Source organism: Genypterus blacodes, unplaced genomic scaffold (genome assembly GCF_046128005.1).
Source record: "Genypterus blacodes isolate CSIRO-AG114 ecotype Tasmania unplaced genomic scaffold, CSIRO-AGI_Gbla_v1 ptg000021l_1, whole genome shotgun sequence".
Taxonomy (NCBI): Eukaryota; Metazoa; Chordata; class Actinopteri; order Ophidiiformes; family Ophidiidae; genus Genypterus; species Genypterus blacodes.
The window spans coordinates 4,086,335-4,105,000 of record NW_027466834.1 but is presented as its reverse complement, the minus strand read 5'-3'; the positions used below and the strand labels follow the sequence as shown (position 1 = coordinate 4,105,000).

At 42.3% G+C, this 18,666-nt stretch overlaps 2 protein-coding genes across 4 annotated transcripts in view; one reads left to right on the top strand and one right to left on the bottom strand.

Moving 5' to 3' along the window:
* Positions 1-4,004, top strand: part of LOC142992102 (S-adenosylhomocysteine hydrolase-like protein 1) — an 8,756-nt gene extending 4,752 nt beyond the window's left edge. The window contains exons 7-17 of one of the 3 annotated variants that reach the window (XM_076142398.1): positions 61-167; positions 255-371; positions 457-520; positions 931-1,019; positions 1,130-1,200; positions 1,354-1,448; positions 1,653-1,751; positions 1,874-1,942; positions 2,064-2,142; positions 2,273-2,393; positions 2,501-4,004. In XM_076142398.1, the coding sequence (XP_075998513.1) occupies positions 61-167; positions 255-371; positions 457-520; positions 931-1,019; positions 1,130-1,200; positions 1,354-1,448; positions 1,653-1,751; positions 1,874-1,942; positions 2,064-2,142; positions 2,273-2,393; positions 2,501-2,507 (918 nt within the window). In that variant the 3' untranslated portion in view covers positions 2,508-4,004. Of the gene's footprint in view, positions 1-60; positions 168-254; positions 372-456; positions 521-930; positions 1,020-1,129; positions 1,201-1,353; positions 1,449-1,652; positions 1,752-1,873; positions 1,943-2,063; positions 2,143-2,272; positions 2,398-2,500 lie in introns of those variants that run through there. The other 2 variants (XM_076142396.1, XM_076142397.1) reach the window with 2 other exon arrangements.
* Positions 4,005-10,359: 6,355 nt separating this feature from the next.
* On the bottom strand, positions 10,360-17,521 carry LOC142992005 (ubiquitin-conjugating enzyme E2 H-like). Its single transcript, XM_076142261.1, has 7 exons — positions 17,253-17,521; positions 14,255-14,331; positions 14,089-14,163; positions 13,940-13,979; positions 13,717-13,769; positions 13,006-13,134; positions 10,360-12,865 (listed from the first exon to the last, which is right to left on the bottom strand). The coding sequence occupies exons 1-7, from the start codon at positions 17,303-17,305 to the stop codon at positions 12,741-12,743; spliced, it is 552 nt and encodes a 183-aa protein (XP_075998376.1). The 5' UTR covers positions 17,306-17,521; the 3' UTR covers positions 10,360-12,740.
* Between the last annotated feature and the right edge of the window lie 1,145 nt (positions 17,522-18,666).

Sequence of the window (18,666 nt, the reverse complement as noted above, 5' to 3'; positions counted from 1 at the left end):
CTTTAAGGACCTATCCCAGTTGACGGAGGTTTTGTTGAAGTAAACATTGACCCATTTCAGATTCTGGATGATGGAGGTGACCTGACCTACTGGATCTATAAGAAACACCCCAGCCTGTTCAGACAGATCAAAGGCATCGTGGAGGAAAGCGTCACAGGAGTTTATCGGTTCGTTTGAGGCTTGAAACATAAAAGTGCATAAACAGATGAAGTCGTTCTCGCACTCACACCCATTGCTTATCCATTTATTTTCAGGCTGTACCAGATGTCAAAAGCAGGGAAGCTGTGTGTCCCAGCGATGAACGTCAACGACTCGGTGACCAAGCAGAAGTTTGATAACCTATACTGCTGCAAGGAGTCCATACTGGCTGGGTAACAAAGCACAAGTGAAAGCTTAACAAGTGAAAACAAAAAGATTCCAGAGCAGCGGACTGACTAAGCTGACCTCTTCCTTCAGGCTGAAGAGAACCACAGATGTCATGTTGGGGGGAAAACAGGTAGTGGTGTGCGGCTATGGTGAGGTCAGTAAACTGAAATAAAGGTTTTTGTTATGTTACACACATACTGTATGTACACAACAAGGCTAAGACTTTGTGTACACCTCAATCTGTCGTCAAATTACCTCTAATGATCGCCATGAAATTTGATCATCAGGTTGGACATGATTCAGGGGAAAAAACAGGTTCAGGTTTGGTAGCGGTTGGACTGATGGTGGCGCTGTAATAACATAATGCTCTCATGGCTGAATGGGGGCAAATCCCTTAAGCTAAAATCTAGTGGAAAGCAAAGAAGATCAACCAAAACTAATGCCTACACTTTTGTAAATAGATGTTTAATAAATGGTTGAGGTGTCCACATTTACCTTAAGTTTGCCAAACAAAATGTTAAGCTTTCCATGTGACACTTCAGTATAACTTCTTCTTGTCTGCAGGTGGGTAAAGGGTGCTGTGCTGCCCTGAAAGCTTTGGGTGCCATTGTTTACGTGACAGAAGTGGATCCCATCTGTGGCCTTCAGGCTTGGTATGACGAGTCACATGTGCTTCCGTCTCTCAAGGACGTTTTGTAATGACACATGGGGAAATTTTGTTTAACAACATCTGACCGCCTTCCTCCTCCTCCTTCCTCGTCAGCATGGATGGCTTCAGATTGCTGAAAATGGGTGAAGTAATCAGACATGCAGACGTGGTAGTCACATGCACAGGTAACAGACTGAGCGTTGCTGTGCGCCAATAAGTAATACTGACCCCCATTAAGAATACTGATGAGTGATGCAGTTACTATTGTATAACCAATACACACATTATACCATAGAATTTGCTATTAGTTAAAGTTCTGCCACTTCTGTTTCTGTTAGGCAATAAAAACGTGTTGGGGAGGGAACACATGGATCAGATGAAGAATGGCTGCATAATCTGCAACATGGGACACTCCAACACTGAGATAAACTTGGTACCATCATAGCCTCTGACTGTGTGTGTGTGTGTGTGTGTGTGTGTGTGTGTGTGTGTGTGTGTGTGTGTGTGTGTGTGTGTGTGTGTGTGTGTGTGTGTGCGTGTGTGTGTGTGTGTGTGTGTGTGTGTGTGTTTGTGTGTGTGTGTGTAGGCCTATGTGCCTGTATGCTTTTGTCGGTAAATGTAACCTCTCGTCCCTCAGACGGGTCTCCGGTCTCCTGAGCTGAGGTGGGAGCGCATTAGGCCTCAGGTGGATCACGTCATTTGGCCTGATGGGAAGAGAATAGTCCTGCTGGCTGAGGTGACCACACTAATGATGTCATATTTTCCCCCTGAACATGTGTGTCAGGAATGCGGGGAGGTATTCTGCTGGTTATATTTAAAGCTGCTATCTGTGATCTCATTTTGTGTCTCGTATGTCAGGGCCGTTTGTTAAACCTGAGCTGTTCCACTGTGCCCATATTTGTCCTTTCCATCACGACCACAACTCAGGTATGTAAACACCTCTTAAACTAAAGAAACCCCTGCACACTTCTTCTTCTTCTTCTTCTTCTTCTTCTTTGTATTGGTGGTTGCTGTGGTGTTAACAGAGACTTTCACTGCTGGTTATCAGGCCCTGGCTCTCATAGAACTCTACAACTCCCCAGAGGGACGATACAAGAAGGACGTCTACCTGTTGCCAAAGAAGATGGGTACGTCCTCCCCAAACACTCATTATCTTTAGTGTGTGTGTGTGTGTGTGTGTGTGTGTGTGTGTGTGTGTGTGTGTTATTTTTCTGTGTAGTCCTAATATCGTCCACATTCCCACGTTCATGTTTCCAGATGAATACGTGGCCAGTCTTCACCTTCCTACATTTGGCGCTCACCTAACAGAACTAACTGATGATCAGGCCAAATACCTGGGACTGAGCAAGCACGGACCCTTTAAACCCAGCTATTACAGGTAACACACACACACATTCACATGCACACAGTCATACTCTCACATACACACACATGCACGCACACGCACACACTTTCCTGTTTCTAACGAAAGGCTTTTTCAAACAGATATTAATCCAATGGGCCAAAGACAGGTGCTGTGGACAGAGCGGTGGCGCCCTCTAGAGGAAGAAGCTTTTATAGACTGAATATCGATTCACTCACTATAGCTCACTGATTTCTCTGTCTTTGTCTGTGCTGTTTTATCTGTATTTCTTTTTCTAGTTATGATTGTGCACTGTGCTGAAAGATACCTTCAGACATTTCAATCAGTTCATGAATTTTAATTATCTCTAAATTTCTGTATAAAAAAAATACAATAAATATCAACTTCTAAATCTTTTGTTATTCATGCATCTATTTGTAATATTATACCAACCACTAGACTTTAAGTGATAATCAGAGTGAGGTATAAGTATTTATTATTGTATTGTGTGTCTTTTGGATAATTCCACTAAAATATTAAATGTATTAATCACAATCTGCCGCTAGATGGTGCCATATTGCAATAACTTAACTTTAAATTGTAAAGGCCAATATTGTATTTTTCTTCAGCATCAGTTCACTGAAATACTCACCTCATATCTCAACACACACAGATATTTACAAATGTTTGCTAAGTACAGTGATGAAGGCTAAATCCAGGATCCAGTGGCAGATGGTCTGGGTTTGGGCCTGTGTTCCTGCAGCTAATCTGCAGGGTGAGCAGGTCAACTCAACGCTTAACGTCTCTCATCATCATGAAAGGTGACAACGAGGCTGGAGAGAGAGAGGGCGGGAGGGAGGGAGAGAGAGAGAGAGAGAGAGAGAGAGAGAGAGAGAGAGAGAGAGAGAGAGACTGCTGTGTATGGCACATTTACAAAATGCTTTCATTACTTCATTGCTAAAATATTGTCACAGCTTTTGGTGAAATGTGTTTAATGAGGTTTAAGATTCAAACTGGTGCAATAGTGGGCAAGGCGACGTTTTCTCTCTCTATGAATGAACTGATCACCATACCATTTCATAAAATCATTAATTGGCGTAAATTAACTTGAGTCGTCAAAGCAGAATGGCCAAACCAGAATAGAAATAGAGACATTTCTAACATTTCTGTGTTGTGTTGCTGATTATTCGCACAGTTTCCTTTCTGCCTGCCTGCTTTTTCTTCTCTCAAATCTACAAATCAGGTTATCTCGCTTTGTGTTTTGACTGTCTTTCTATTATTCTGCTTCATTAATCATACTGACCACACACACCTAAATGTGATTACTGCCTACATACATTTACAGGCTGCTGTGTGTGAAGCACAGGAGGTTTGGTGTTCTCTGCTCTTCCGCTTCATTTTGTATTTACGTATGGATTCTGGTGTAGTTTCATTCACTTCTACCAAATTTCATCCTACCAAATCTCTCACGTCATGTATGAAATATCTGTCTGCACATCATAATTTGAGAGTTCTGCCATTTTTGTTTGTATGAGAATAATTACATCTTTGTCATTTACATTTATATGAGGATTTGTTTTGAGTGTTGACATTTATTTTTTTGCAAATCATATGGAGGCAGTCATTGTTTGTTCTATTCTTCAAAATAAAGCAGTTTTGTTTGTAAATGTGTCATAATATACAGTAAATATTATTGATATCTACAATCTGTACAAAAGTGGCAATATTTTCGTGTTTACGTGCCAATTGTTGCATCTGTCTCTGACCATGAAGTCTTAAAAACACACCCAGTCCCTGGATTACAGTAAACCAGAGTCTCCATGTGGTCAAGGCAGTACGTGCGCGTGTGTGTGTGTGTGTGTGTCACGACTGGGCCGCTCCTCTGTGTTTTCTGGAATGATCAAAGACTTGACACGCACCATTGAGATCATTTTATTGTGAAATATCTCAGAGGTAACAGGCAATTCATACAGTAATCAGCAAACATCCTCACTGTCAGTGTGACAGATTCATGATTACAACCATTAACTTCCACACCCAATCTAATCTAATGACACACTCCCTCTTGTGTATTACCAGTAATATAGTCACTGTGTGTGTGCGTGCGTGTGTGTGTCTGTTACTTAGGAGAGGGGAGGTGTCTCGGGGCAGAGCTGCTGATAATCCATTGGTTAGTGATGCATTTGAGACAGACAGATGGCTTGTGTAGCAAATGCATGATCAGTAAGGGCAGCGTTAGCAACCAGGAAGTAGTTTGTCAGAATACTGTGTGTGTGTGTACGTGTGTGTGTGTGTGTGTGTGTATGTGTGGGTCTAAAGAGCTTTGATGCCTCCCCTCCATCACTACACGCTCTAATCACTTGTACCAGCTGTCAGTAAGTCGTCCTCCCTTCTTCTCCTTTATGTCCACCGGCAGCACTTAACCTCACGTCCTCTGCATTGGTCCATAATGGACACAAACTGCCTCATAAGTAAACCACTCACACGCTGCTATTTTGTCCTACCAATGTTGGAGAAGCTAATGTATCTACTCTCGTCCTCATCTGACCCCCTTTGGACTGGTCTTCCTCCTCTCTTCATGTATGGCATATATCATTTCAGCCACTTGACCATTGACATTTACACTTCAGCCCTTAAATTCCTCCTAAATGCTTTTCAAATTAATGAAATTGTGAAAAAAACATTTTTTTGCAGCCTTACAAACTGTTGTCTACTAGTATCAGTTTGTAATGTTGAACGTAACTCTTTAGAATAGTTTTTTGGAAGAATTAGCTGAAAGATGAGTAGAGTAGACGGAATCTGATACATCCTGTCAGAGAAATAAAGTCTGATATTAGTATGGAGAAAAAAAAGGAAAAATAACATTTACCACAAGGAGAATTGCTGCCTCAGCTGTTAATCACGTGTTATGTTCTCCGGTTGAGTAATGGAGGCAGGACTCGGGTGCAGTAGGTGGGAAGAAGGGGAAGAAGGAGATATATTTTCTCTGCTATTCTCTGCCCTCTGTGCAATCTTACAGACTGCTGCTTTAAGAGGTTTCGGTGACCAAACGAGATCATGTTGCACTGTAACCTGCAGGAGCTGCTGCATACACTAACACCTGATTTACAACAGGCTCTCCGCTGCAACACAAGCAACCATATTGATGGCGTCTCAACCACACTCATGAACAGGATGGATTTATTGACTGAGGCAGATGATGACTGAGTCGATGCTTAATGGCCCGTGTATGGATTTATGGGCAATGGACCCATAGTCTCCTTTTCCCATTCCTTCAGTCTTTAGGGTCTCACATTACACTCAGGGTTTGATGACGTGATCTGCTAAATGTAGCCAAAGAGGAGAAAAGAGGAAGAGGATCAAGACAAAGATCAGCTTGTTTTCCTAACCAGAACTTGAATATGAATTTCTGTGCATTTCTTGAGTTGAAGTTGCCTCTCGGGCAAAGTTTCCACAGTGTTCTGAGACTGCAAGAACACCAAAGGGGGGAAGGTATTGAGTTTGAACCCCTCGCTGCTCTGCCTGTAGTCACTAACACGCACACGCCGTACAGTACATGCCTGCCCCCTCCTCAAAACCTTAACAAACCTTCCTCTTCCAGGAGCTCCTGACAGGCAGCGGGCAGGTCAAAGCTCTCGGTCAGTTGTTGGCAAGTCTAGAACCACCGGATCCTTCAAACCCACCAGTGTGAGTTCTACCATTGCCAAACACTGTGGGAGAGTGGACGTGTAACAATACCACCAGACCTCTGTGTGGGACTGAGCCTCGGGTTACACGGGACGGCGTCTAAGAGATAAAGTACTGGCCTCCATGGTAACCAGAGACACCTGAGAGGGCCGACACTATCGATCAGATCCATAGTTCATCCTCTCCAACTCTCCCTCTCCATCCTGCATCTCTCTCTCTCACACACACACACACAGTTATATCACCAGACTATGCAGAGACATTACGAACCTGAAGAAATATCTGTCCGTACCTATATAGTCCATCCGGTCCAGATGCCGGTTTAACGTGAATAACAAACAGCCGAGCGTCTCTCTTGTCCCATATTGGCACTACACATGATTGCTCAAAGGAATAGAAACAAAGCAAAAATGTGCTAGTGCCAAAATGGGCAAAGAAGATGGGCCATTTGTGTCTTTTGGGAAGCAACGCTCAGATATGAGACAATGTCCCTGCTGTCCAGATATTGAAAGCAGAGAGGGTAAAGCAGAACAGGGACGAGGGTCAGCGTGGTTCTTTCTCTACTCTGTTTATGGCCCTATGGTAATTCACTGATTGTGTGCTGTGACAGTGAATTCTACCAGTGCCATACACAGAACAGGAGGAGATACGAGTGTCGTCCCAAAGCTCTGCAGATACACGGATACTCCGCTGAAACCTGAACGTCTTCTCTTCTAACCGATCAGATGACAGCTGACACGCTGATGCCGCCTCGTGCTCGGGTTCTTCTTCAACATGCGCCTGTCAAACCTTCGCTAACTTCCTTCATGTTGGGCCGGCCTCATGTTTTTAGCGTCAGGCGTCTTGACTGCAGCTTGCATCAGAGACAACCGTGTCTGTCCTCACGTCTCAGCGTGTCCCAACGCAAGGGATGAGGGATAAATCCAGCCATGCCATCTGCTCCTGGGATAGACCTCCAGCACATGTTCTCCAAATCTACCCATTACAAACCCATACACACACACACACACACACACCCTGAGAGAGAGGATATAGTCACAGATATTTAGGCAATAACAATCCAATATTTCTATTATTTTTGTGAGCCGTTTGAGACACTTTTTGGCCTACTAAGGAGCCAACGTTGCCTTATGAAAGAATGGTTCTACTGCACAGATTGATTGAGGCTGTGGGGAATGATGCGCTTAGTGATTTTTGAGATGCTCCAAATGGGTCCCAAAGCAGGGCTCATCTTCCAGTTTCCGGGAGAGATCAATAGAGTAAAAAGCTTGACAGAGAGAGAGAGAGACAGAGAGAGACAGAGAGAGACAGAGAGAGAGAGAGAGGAAGACTGAAGGGGCTGGGCTTTGTTTTTAGCTGCTGCTCATATTCTCTAGCTCGCCTTTGGTTCACTCTGTAATAATCACATTGTCTGTTATGATGATTGAGCTTCATTTCCACCTTGGCAGAGGACAAACACCATTTTATCAAAAAAGTAGAATAGCCTTATTCAGGTCATCTGAAGGCATGAACGTACACCGACACAATCACCTCATCTTCGTCTTCAAATAAAGTTAAAGAGAATTATATTTTTTGCAAATCGAAGTAGCATCGAGCTCTTTGTCCTCTCTCCTTCTCCTTGTATAGAAGACGCCATAGTGACTAAGAAGGATTCATTCATTTTGTATTTGTATTTGTATTTGTATTCGTTATCATCTGGAGGTCAAAAGGGATGTCACCCTTTATTGTAATATAAGTTATTAGAAGTATCAGCATAAGTGCCTCCATTGTCATTTTGGGAAGGACATGCATGAATTTACACTTATACCAGTCTGCAGATTCTATTGTGTATATGTGCAGATTCTTACCTTCAGTGGTGATCCTGTGTCCTCATTGCGCAACACAACATTCATTATTTAACAACTTTTCCGTTGAGTCATTCCTCTCACAGCATCCAGCAGAAGGCTTTTCATCACACAAACTGCCCAACGACCCGCTGCACACGCGCTCCTTTATGGGGGGTAAGTGACTTTAGTGGCACCTCTTCATCTGACCAGGTTTACCATCTCCATCCATCCAAATCTCTCCCTCTCTCCTCCCCTCACAGCACGAGTCTGGTCTGTTTGGACTGTATGACCGAGGGGATATTCTAGTGGTCCTGTAATTAGTTGGTAAGCCTCTTAACCCTGGTGGTAGTACAGTAATCCACGCCGCCCTCCTCCTACTCCTCCTCTTCCTCATTCCTTCTCCTTCTGCCGCCTGTGAGCAAACCTACAGCAGGCTGTTCCGCTGCGCTTTACGCACAGGACGCGCACTGCAGAGGGGAGGATGTGGGACACTTGAGCTATTTGACTGGGGGAAAACTGATGGATTGATGACGTAACTCTGCCCAAAAGCAGAGATAGATGCGTGACTGCACAAGCAAAAACTCTATGAAGCATTAAAGTTAGTTCTTAATGAAGAGGAGCTACTTTAAATTTGCAAACCTACACATTCTCCATTTGTCTATACCGCACATACACACTAAACACTTTACCTGCCCTGGTGTTTGATATTCGACGGGTGAACCTACCTGGATCCATCGGGTGGGGCATCCCGTCCAGCGCCGCGGCCGGGCCTCCTGTCCATGTCCATGTCCATGTCCTGTCCTGCGCCTTCCGCTTTTCGTGATCCAATCGTGGGACCAGGTTAGTCTGATCTCAGGCCCCTGCTGCGCCTCGTTATATACGGGCCACCCAAAGGTCTCCTCCTCCGGGGCTCATTTACCTGCTGTCGGTGATTATTAGACAGATTGCAAATGGAAAAAGACGCATCATCCTTTGAGCTGATGCGCCTCCGTCACAGCGGGTCCGGGCAGGTTTGGGTTACGGCTCTTTCAGTCCGGTTGAAGTTGACACTGAAATCCACCCATGCATCCTTTGTCCTCTCCATACATTATGAAGGAGGCGCAGCCGGTCAGCAGGTCTGATCGCCCTCTGCGCGGCGCTGCAGGAGGCTCACGTTACTCACACATAACTTTACTCACTAACTGCGTCTGATCACTCATTTCGTTACACGCCTCACTTGATGCGCGCAACTTTTTCAAATATAAAACGTAAAACAGACAGCTAAGAAGTTTGATATAATTAACATATAACGGATGTAAATTATAACTTTGTTTGAATTATTGTGCCCAAAGTATCTTCTGAGTTGTTTCATTCGTTTGTGATAATTGAACAAGTAAGAAAAATACAAGGAAATAGATACATGAAACACATCAGCCGTATCATCGACTCAAAGCCATTAAGTCATCAAAGCCATCACCGATCGTCTCCCATGTGCTGTGACGTCACCATGCAGCCAAATTAACCAATGTTGAAATTGGAAACGGGAACACGTTGAGATAGACGCAGGCAGCACAACATGAATATTTCATCACTTCATTATAGAGTCGGCGTGTGTGTGTGTGTGTGTGTGTGTGTGTGTGTGTTAAAAAGCGTTATAGTGTTCCTCTGTCAGGATCAGCTGGCCTGTTCACAAACACTCCTTCATCTATTTATTCATTTTATACTGTAAGAGCCAAAGATGAATTAGATTAGTATTTCATCCATCGTTGTGACTGTTATTTTAGATGACATCACACATAATTACTGAGTTGTTAGTTTTGATGACATCACTGTTTAAGATAAGATAGAATAAAAGTTTATTATCCCGAGGGAAATTATTGTGCAACAGTTACAGTTCACATGACATCACTGTTTTTAAGTTTTTGCATGACATCTTTACTGAGTTTTACATTTGCCTGACATCACTTCACTAGTTACAAACACACTCTTAAGTTAGTTTGGTGGATGTATCTTCACGTCGCTGTAGAGTGATACTGTAGCAACATTGGAGTTGGAAACATGGGAAACAACATAAATTTTGGAACGCACATTACAAAGTACAACCGATTATACACTCCATTTTACAATTTTGTGTTTTCGAATTAACATAATACAAAGGAAAGATCCAAACTTGGGATGAATAAAAAACAGTGGACGGACAGATGGACAGATGGACGGACGGATGGACAGATGGACAAGATGGACGGACAGGATGGATGGATGGACGGAAAGATGGAGGGAGGGATGGAGAAAATAGGCAGTGATTGGTTTCTATATCTGATGAGGATTCAACAAAATCGTTGGATTTTGTTCAAATGGATCTTCACTCTTGAATCCCAAGAACAAGCAGTACACACTAGCACTCGTACTGATATGACACCAATAAGCATACACACACATATCTCATATGTTGTTTATTTCTTTCTTCAAGTTACAAGGGAAGCACATTTATCCATTTTTGCCTTTAAAAAAAAATCAGGTATATCTTGATATCCTGGATATCAGGGTTTAAAGACCAAATAAAAAACATTCAAACAAATTATAGGCATCAAATAATTGTCTCATTCATAAAAAGTACATAACACACTGACGGATCGAGATGAGAACAAACCACAAAGATGGACAATGTTTGTTTTCTTTGCAAATGATAATGACTGAAAGCAAAATTTACCATGAAGAGATGTCCTAAGAACTACACCAACATATATGATTTGGTTATCAGGGCTAATTAGAGCCACTTCAACTACAAGCTCTGTAACATTGATTACATTTTTAACGTCATGTCAGCAAATAACATGCTAGTTTTAGAAACCTATGTTAACTTTCACTTGGAGGTAAAAAAAAAAGAAAAGAAAGAGAGAAATCGTGAAAGGAGATCCTGATATCAATCGTTAATGTCTTTTTTAAATCAATAAAAAATGATAAAGGGATTGATTCAATTTCGATTAATCTCCATTTTTCTCCACATAAGAAGAAATATCCCATTTTGATGGTAGATTCTAACTTTTCCTTACAGAAATAACAAAATACAGGCTGATCTGCTCTCAGCCACCGATGAGACAGATCAGTGCACCAATAGGACTTTGGACAGTAAACTGTCACTGCTTTTTCTCCAGTGTGGGACACACACAAGAGTGTGTAGACAAAGACACACACTGTTCCAGGGTGAGCCAGAAACACTGTTTAAATTGTTATCTATGAAACAGTTCACTCCTCTTTTAACAAAACTGAGATTGGTAAGAATCATCAGGTAAACTTCACGAGATCCTAACACATCCACAGCACCAAAATCCAGTCTGGGGGAGTTTCATCACTTCCTTTTTTTATGAAATTAAACTTGTACTTCTGTTTGATTTTGGTCCCACCATTTTGAAAATCAATAGGCAACCAAATACTCAAAATAACAAATGCTCTCATTATAATTGAGACAAAAAACTTGGAAGTGGGAAGATGAAGGTCTGAAAGCAAGAGCACTTCTGTATGACAACTTAAACATGTGTGGAAGATAACGGAGGACACATTTGCATAAGAAACAGCAGGGGTGCAACATGTCTTTGGAGGATTTGGTTCAACAGTGATGAGAGTCATCCTTACAGACAAAGATGTATAATTGGCCTCATTTTATAGGACAATTCCTTTTTAAACTAGTGTGTTATATAAGTAATAAACCATACATTATGATAGGAGTCACCGCCCGCAAAAACTAACTATCCCTACACAAGTCAAACACCTATTATAGTTTAACACAAGCAATAGGCAAAGTTAAGAAGTTTTAACAATTCAACAAGGACCTGGATAATTCCAAACAACAAACCCCACCTGAAGCAGTGCAGCCTGAGAGCACACAGGCCCCCCCCCCACACACACACAGGGTTCCTCCCCGTTTGTACAGCATTACAGCTCTACAAAGCCCTACACAACTTTACTGCTGTCATGCCACAATATACAAAGATACTCATAGAATGACAAATACTTTCCTACAACAGAGAGGAGGAGGAGGACAAGGAACTAGGTGCTGAAGAAGAGAAGGGCCCTCTTTTGACTTCTGATGGACATCAGGGGTCAATACAACATGGGTATCTGTGGATTACATTCATGCATGCACACTCACACACATATGTGCTGTGGCATTGGTGCCGTGGTGCATCTTGCAAGGGGTGGAAAGTGTTTTTACACAAACACGAAGTTGCAGCAGGTCCGCAGGTTTGCACAGAGGGCGATCAGAGAGGCCGTCAGCAGCACATACCAATCTGTAAACACGTTCATGCACGACTGCACTTCCTCCACTCCTTGGAAGTAGTAATGAGAATGGCAACTCCTCCAGACATAGCCGAGAAAAGGCGCCGGCGTCGCAAAACGAAAAAGGTAACAGTTAAAAACGTTTTGAAGTAGAGGCATCGCCCAGAAATGGTGGATTGTCAGTCTTCTGTGGTCGAGCGGAAGATGAGATGACCTGCCGAAGAGGTGAAATATCGAATAAAGAAGACAACATGAGGTTTGGAACAAAGTGTGTAAACAGTCAACACCCTGTCCGCCATGGTCTCGTCCTTCAGCAGAGGTGAGCGGTGTGAAAGCCTGACGACGATGGAAATGATTGACACACTCCTTCCTGATCTAGGCTGACTCTCGGGGTGGGGGGACAGGGGGGCGGGGGGGACGGGCTGGTTGTCATGAGTTCCTAAGTGAGGGCTAATATCCTGCAATATCATACTGCAAAAACCCTTGTGTAGCAATAAAAATCCTCGTGTTGCTGTAAAAAAATTGTCTCGTTTAAATATGAATATAGTACTGAGTTTCTGCTCTTTAGGAAACGACAGTCTGCGAGTGTGAAGGGGACTTCCTCTCCCCTTCACTACAACTCCATGTCCTGAGCCTCGTCCTCAGAAAAGTCTGACATTGAGCTCTCGGAAGACGAGTCTCCGGCTCCCTCCTCCTGCTCCTTTAGAGCCTCCTCTGTGGCGTACTTCTGGATGTACTCTGAAACAAGGAACAGGTCTAAATATCAGCTGTCTTTGTATTTGTATCAACATCTGGAAGAAACACTAAATTAATGGAAATGCATATCTTGGTAATAAATTGCTCAATGATCTAGATGCTTTTAGAAACTGCTGCACTACCTTTAATCTTGTGTTTGTAATCTTCTGGCCGATGCAGATACATGGCAGCTGCGTCACCGTTCAGGGGGTCGATGGGGTTGGGGTAGGCCAGCAGCTGAGGGAGGAACGACTCGAAGATGTTCGTCAGATCTAATGTGAGTGGGAAGTAAAAGGTGAGTTATAGAAATGTCATTGAGTAATTGCAGCTACAATAGCAACCACTAGAGGTCGGTGTTGTAATTTTCTGTTTTACTTAAAGGCTGTTGGAGTTCAATTGAAGTTAAGACAGCAACAGCTAATCGAATATGTCATTTATGTTAGTAAAGTGAATTTAACCATGACTTCATTTTCACACACCAACCCTAACGCCTCTATTCACTGTCCCTCCAGAGACACAATATCAATAATACCATTTCCTGTGTTTAAACTAGTAAACATTTGCAAATATCCATCACACAGCAACAGTAAACACATCCGTTTGCATTTTTCTACGTGTATTGATTGTTCTTATAGTCGTATTCAGGCAAACTCAGACAAACCTACTGGAGTAGGTTTGAGGAAGTTTCTGGAATGTTCACATGGGTGCAAAATGTTTCCCCATAGTTCACTGAAACTGACAAAGTGAGCAAAATACCTTTCAGCTTCAAAGCCTCTTTATCTATCTGTGCTATGGATGCAACATCACTGTATGTAGGAGTTATCCTTAAAGTTAGAAAAGTTCCTGTTACCTACCATATAGAGCTGTCCATGTTTGGTTGATGACATCTAAACACACAGTTCCTGACCTGAGAAAAGACACAAAATTGTAACAAACTCGTGCAAATTCTGCTCCAACAGCAACACATTTGAGAATATGTTGAGAAAAAATACTAATCGTGTACCAGATGACAGCCAAAGTCAAATAAAAGATACATCCACTGTAGATTCATATTCAAAATAGGTATAAATTACTTACGCTTCATCAATATTGGGATGAAATATTTTATTCATGAATCCTGTAGAAAAAGAAGCACATTTTAGTCACTGTGGTGTCTGATGGTCGACACGAGTGTGTGAGAGGTCTAGACAGGACAAGAGGTCAACACTGGCACAAACATGTCATACCTATTGATGGTGATTTGAAGGGGTATTTATCTGGAAGGTCTACCCGAACTTTCCACACACCTCCCTCATACGGCGCTGGAACAGAAGATCTTAGGTCAGAACACCAAATGCAAACACACCGGAAACTGTGTCAGACGATACATAAATACATTTCTGCAGCTCTCACTTCCAGGTGGACCGTGGAACTTGACCACAAACTCGTTGAGTCCACTAAGGATGGTGACCTCGTGTTTGCTCTCGATGCTGACATTGGAGTTAAGGAAGACGGGATACAAGAAAACAGGAACACAAGCAACAGAAGCGGCAAAGAGCTCAAATCAAATGTGTCTGACATTTGTTAAAAAACAACAACGGAGTGTCCACAGTCAGATGTGGCCAAACTTTCTGACCTCCATGTGAAGCATTGATCAATAACATGAGGGGAGGCAGTGATACCCAAAGACAATATTCAGCTATGACTCCACTTTTCTCACAATGTACAAGACAACATTGAGTCTCCTTCTCAAAGCAAACATCAGTAAAACACCTCAGGCATCACCACTGTGAATAAGCACTGAAAAAGGAAAAACAATACTCAAAGAATTCACAATCCATGAGGGCTCCATCATGCAGAATCACTGTATGAGGAAAACTGTCACCCCTGCTTTATTCTAACATCTAAATCTAAATTTCTGCACTCTCGTCGAAAATATGGCAAATGGCACCATGTCACCTCCCAAAATAAGGGCCCTGAAATGTCCATGAATTGCTGCAGTGTTTTAAGGCCTCCATTTTGTTCACAGCTGGCTGATGCATCATGGCCACAAGACAGAGCTGGTGTTGTCTTTGTTCAGGATTTCACTTCTGGGATGTCTAATTTCAACTTAAATGTGTTTGCTGAAATCGTTGAATATTTTTCTATTTTCCAGAAAAATACAGCAAGGGGAGGTGAAAGGTGGCTTTGATCGAGTGGATGTGTCACAATCACAGGGTGCCGTGACAACAAGACACACAAGGCTGAGTCGACTGCGTGACAGTGAAAGAGAATTGTTGGGCCTGTTCTGTTCAATTCAAGTGTGAAACAATGAATGCATGAAGCAATGAATCTGTAAACTAACTGAGGTCAAATGATGCTCATAAGCCCAAACTACTGGAGCACAAACAAGGCCTGATAACTCGACTACATAGACATGATGACGGTAAACATCTACTGAAAAAGAGCGAGGTTTCAAAAGTGCAGTCACTCACATAGAAGAGATTTACAAACCAGTGAGCAAGAAGAGAAGAGTCTGTGAGTTCCAAAGACAAAGAGTAGCAGAGTAACAATGTGCATGTCTCTCTTTGATCTCTCCCTGAGGGTCATCCATAGAAACTAATGCCTACCAGCACACACTCAACCAAGAGTAACGTAACCACACAGGTAAACTTCACTCATACTGGATCAGGATTCATTAAAAGTGTCAAAAAACAAAGAGAGCTTATTTTAAGAATTGTTGCGTCAGACCATAGTGGTCTTAGTTTTTGGTTTTGTTGATTAAGAGACTTATTAAACCAATTTCCTCATAGGTTTTCCCTTTCCATCTCTGCGATTAAGAATATGCGATCTCACTGAAACAGTTAATTAATCAACTATTCAGCAACAGAAATTGTATCAGTTAAGTCATTTATCATTCATAACGGTCAAACATTTACGAATAATAGCTTTTCAAAAACTTGTTTAACTAAACTTGTTTCACTAAATGATCTAATAAATCAAACAGATGAATAGGTGATTAAAATAACTGTTGTGATCCAGCATTGAAACACGTATCCTGTGCAATAGCCTGAGTTAACTTAGGGAAATGTAGTAAAACCAGTTCTTCCAAGCCTGTGTGACATGTGTGACCGTCTTAACAGGCTGGCGCTCCGCTGCTCAGTCCGGTCTGTCCTGGTCTCTGTGCCTGAGTTCAGGCTTCAGTAAACAGCCTGTTGGGCACGCGCGCCCCCAGCCCCCATAGCTGCATGTGCACCTACAGCACGCTTGTTGTTCCTCGATCAGCTGCTCTGAAGCCCCGCCCTCTACCATTTTCCGGATGGTAACAGTCTGACCAATCAGAGAGCGTGGTTTAGCTGCAGGACAAAAACAAAACAATTCAGCTCACGCTGTCAGGAAAGCTCTGCAAACTTCAGCAGATGGCCCGAAATATAGAACAATAATGTTACAAAATGACATTTCCAGATTGCTCATTACGAGCACACCACACTGTTAAACTACTGTTAACTATTCTAACAGTTGTGACGGATAAAACAATTTATCAAGAACAACAACATTGCGTGTTATTTGTTTTCTTCTACTTCTGATCGATTTATATCTACATGGCTTTGTGTTTTTTTCGGTTTATTTAATGAAAAATCTTACATAAAATAAATATCTATATAATGTTTACCTTCTATTTGAAATATATTGTTTTTAAGTGTCATGTTCAGAGAGCACAACACGTCCAAGATCGGATTATGTTCTCTAATATTAGTTCGTGTAGTTCACATCGTTTGACAAAGACTGTCATCGACCTTAGTTATTCTCTGATGTGAAAGCTAGCAGCTAGCTACACCTTGTTTACTCGGGTGAAATGTTACCGTCTCCGAATTAGTCGCTTTCTTGGTGTAACGTCACCCTTCCCACACGGTGCTATCAAAACCAACAGACCTCACTAATCCTTCACATTCTGTTCCCAGATGGCTCGAATTACACATTACAGGCTAACAGGCTAACTTATAGCTAGCAGGCTACGGCTAACAGTTGACAGACAGCGTAATATTGCGACAGATTCCGCCTGATACAAACACGTAATGCTATTGTGCTAGCCTGCTAAAACTGGCTAGCAGGCTAGTAACGCTGAGTTGGTCTAAATAAACGTGTAGCCCAATCGCCACAGCGCTAACTCCACAGCAAGCTAGCTTGTGTGTGTCAAAGCACAGAGCCTAACGTTAGACACACAGAGCTACACAGCCACATCACCGTCAAAGTGTTTACTCACTTTGGACAACATCCATTAAGCTCACACAGCTAGTGAGGGATCCAACACACAGCCTCGGTACAGACAACATGAACAAACGCTGTGATTAACCAACGTCAACTGACACTTATTATAACACAAGCAATGCTTTAGCTCTTTGGGTTTGTTGTCAATGTTCAGGAAGGATACAGTTTCACCACGTCGGTATCCATTCGCCTCTTGCCCGGACTTGGAGACGACATTTTTGTATTCCTTTCAGAAGTGATCTAAAAATACTGCAGCGGCCGAGCTATGTCAGCCTTTCAGCTGGAGAATGATTAGGAGCCTTTAGGAGTATCAGCAGCCTGTCCGGTGTGTCCATACACTCAATGAAGCTGTAACATTGCCCACTTTTTCCTCTCGGCTGAGCCTAAATATTCTGCCTATATCTCGTTATGTCCTGTCCTGTAGTCAGTCTCTCTCTCTCTCTCTCTCTCTCTCTCTCTCTCTCTCTCTCTCTCTCTCTCTCTCTCTCTCTCTCTCTCTCTCTCTCTCTCTCTCTCTCTCTCTCTCTCTCTCTCTCTCTCTCTCTCTCTCTCTCTCTCTCTCTCTCTCTCTCTCTCTCTCTCTCCAGTGCTGAGAGGAGGGGCCAAAGTATAGAATTAGACTATACAGAAGAAAAACACGCCAGGTTGAAGAATTTCTCTCCGGGGGGGACAACATGTCACATGTCAAAAAAAAGAAAACATATTAATAATCAATGAGAAAAATACTGTCTTGTAAATGTTTGAGTATACTTTGGTACAGTTGGTACCAGTAGCTTAACACTTAATTGTATTGGGTCAATAATGAAGCAGCCCGCTAGGGGAAACCCTCAAAATTCCAGAGTGCCAGTTTGTAAATGCAGATATGGGCATGCATGTGCAGGGGCGGAATCACAAGAGTACAAACTCTCTTCCAATTTTGTGCTTGGTTCTATGATTCAAGTTTCTATGTGTTTTGTGTTATGTTCCATTTTTTGAGATTGAGATGGATGAGATGTATTCTGAAAATGTCTCTCATGTTCACCTTTCATTTGGTTTAACGGCTTATCCAGGATCCAAGGCTGCAAATCAGTTTCAGCTACATACCTGCCTGTATGTCTGTAGCATGTTCAGCCTGATATAAACTGTCCCTGACATTTTTTGACTTAGCCAAGCATAAATTCAGTGAATGCCCATCACACTAATCACTTTAGAGCTCCATAAGTCTTTGAGTAAATCACTGGAAAGGAACTGACCTACAGTTCTAACCTTTTGTTTGGTCAATTGTTTACATCAATGGCAATCCATAGCCTGGTCCAACTTGCTTGTTAATCTTGTGATGATGATGTGTTGATTAATCATTTGTAAATGCAAACTTTAGATACACTTATGATTATTTCCCATTATCTTTAGAAGTTATCAATTCTAATCCCCAAGTTCATATTTCAACAACATGGCAGACATGCAAAATGACTGATTATCTTTTTTTTTTTTCTTGCCCTGCATTGCATATTACATTTGTACATATACTGACTGACAATTGGGTCTATATTATTTTTTGCATATATGTAAAACATGAATATAACTGCATGTCAATGTCC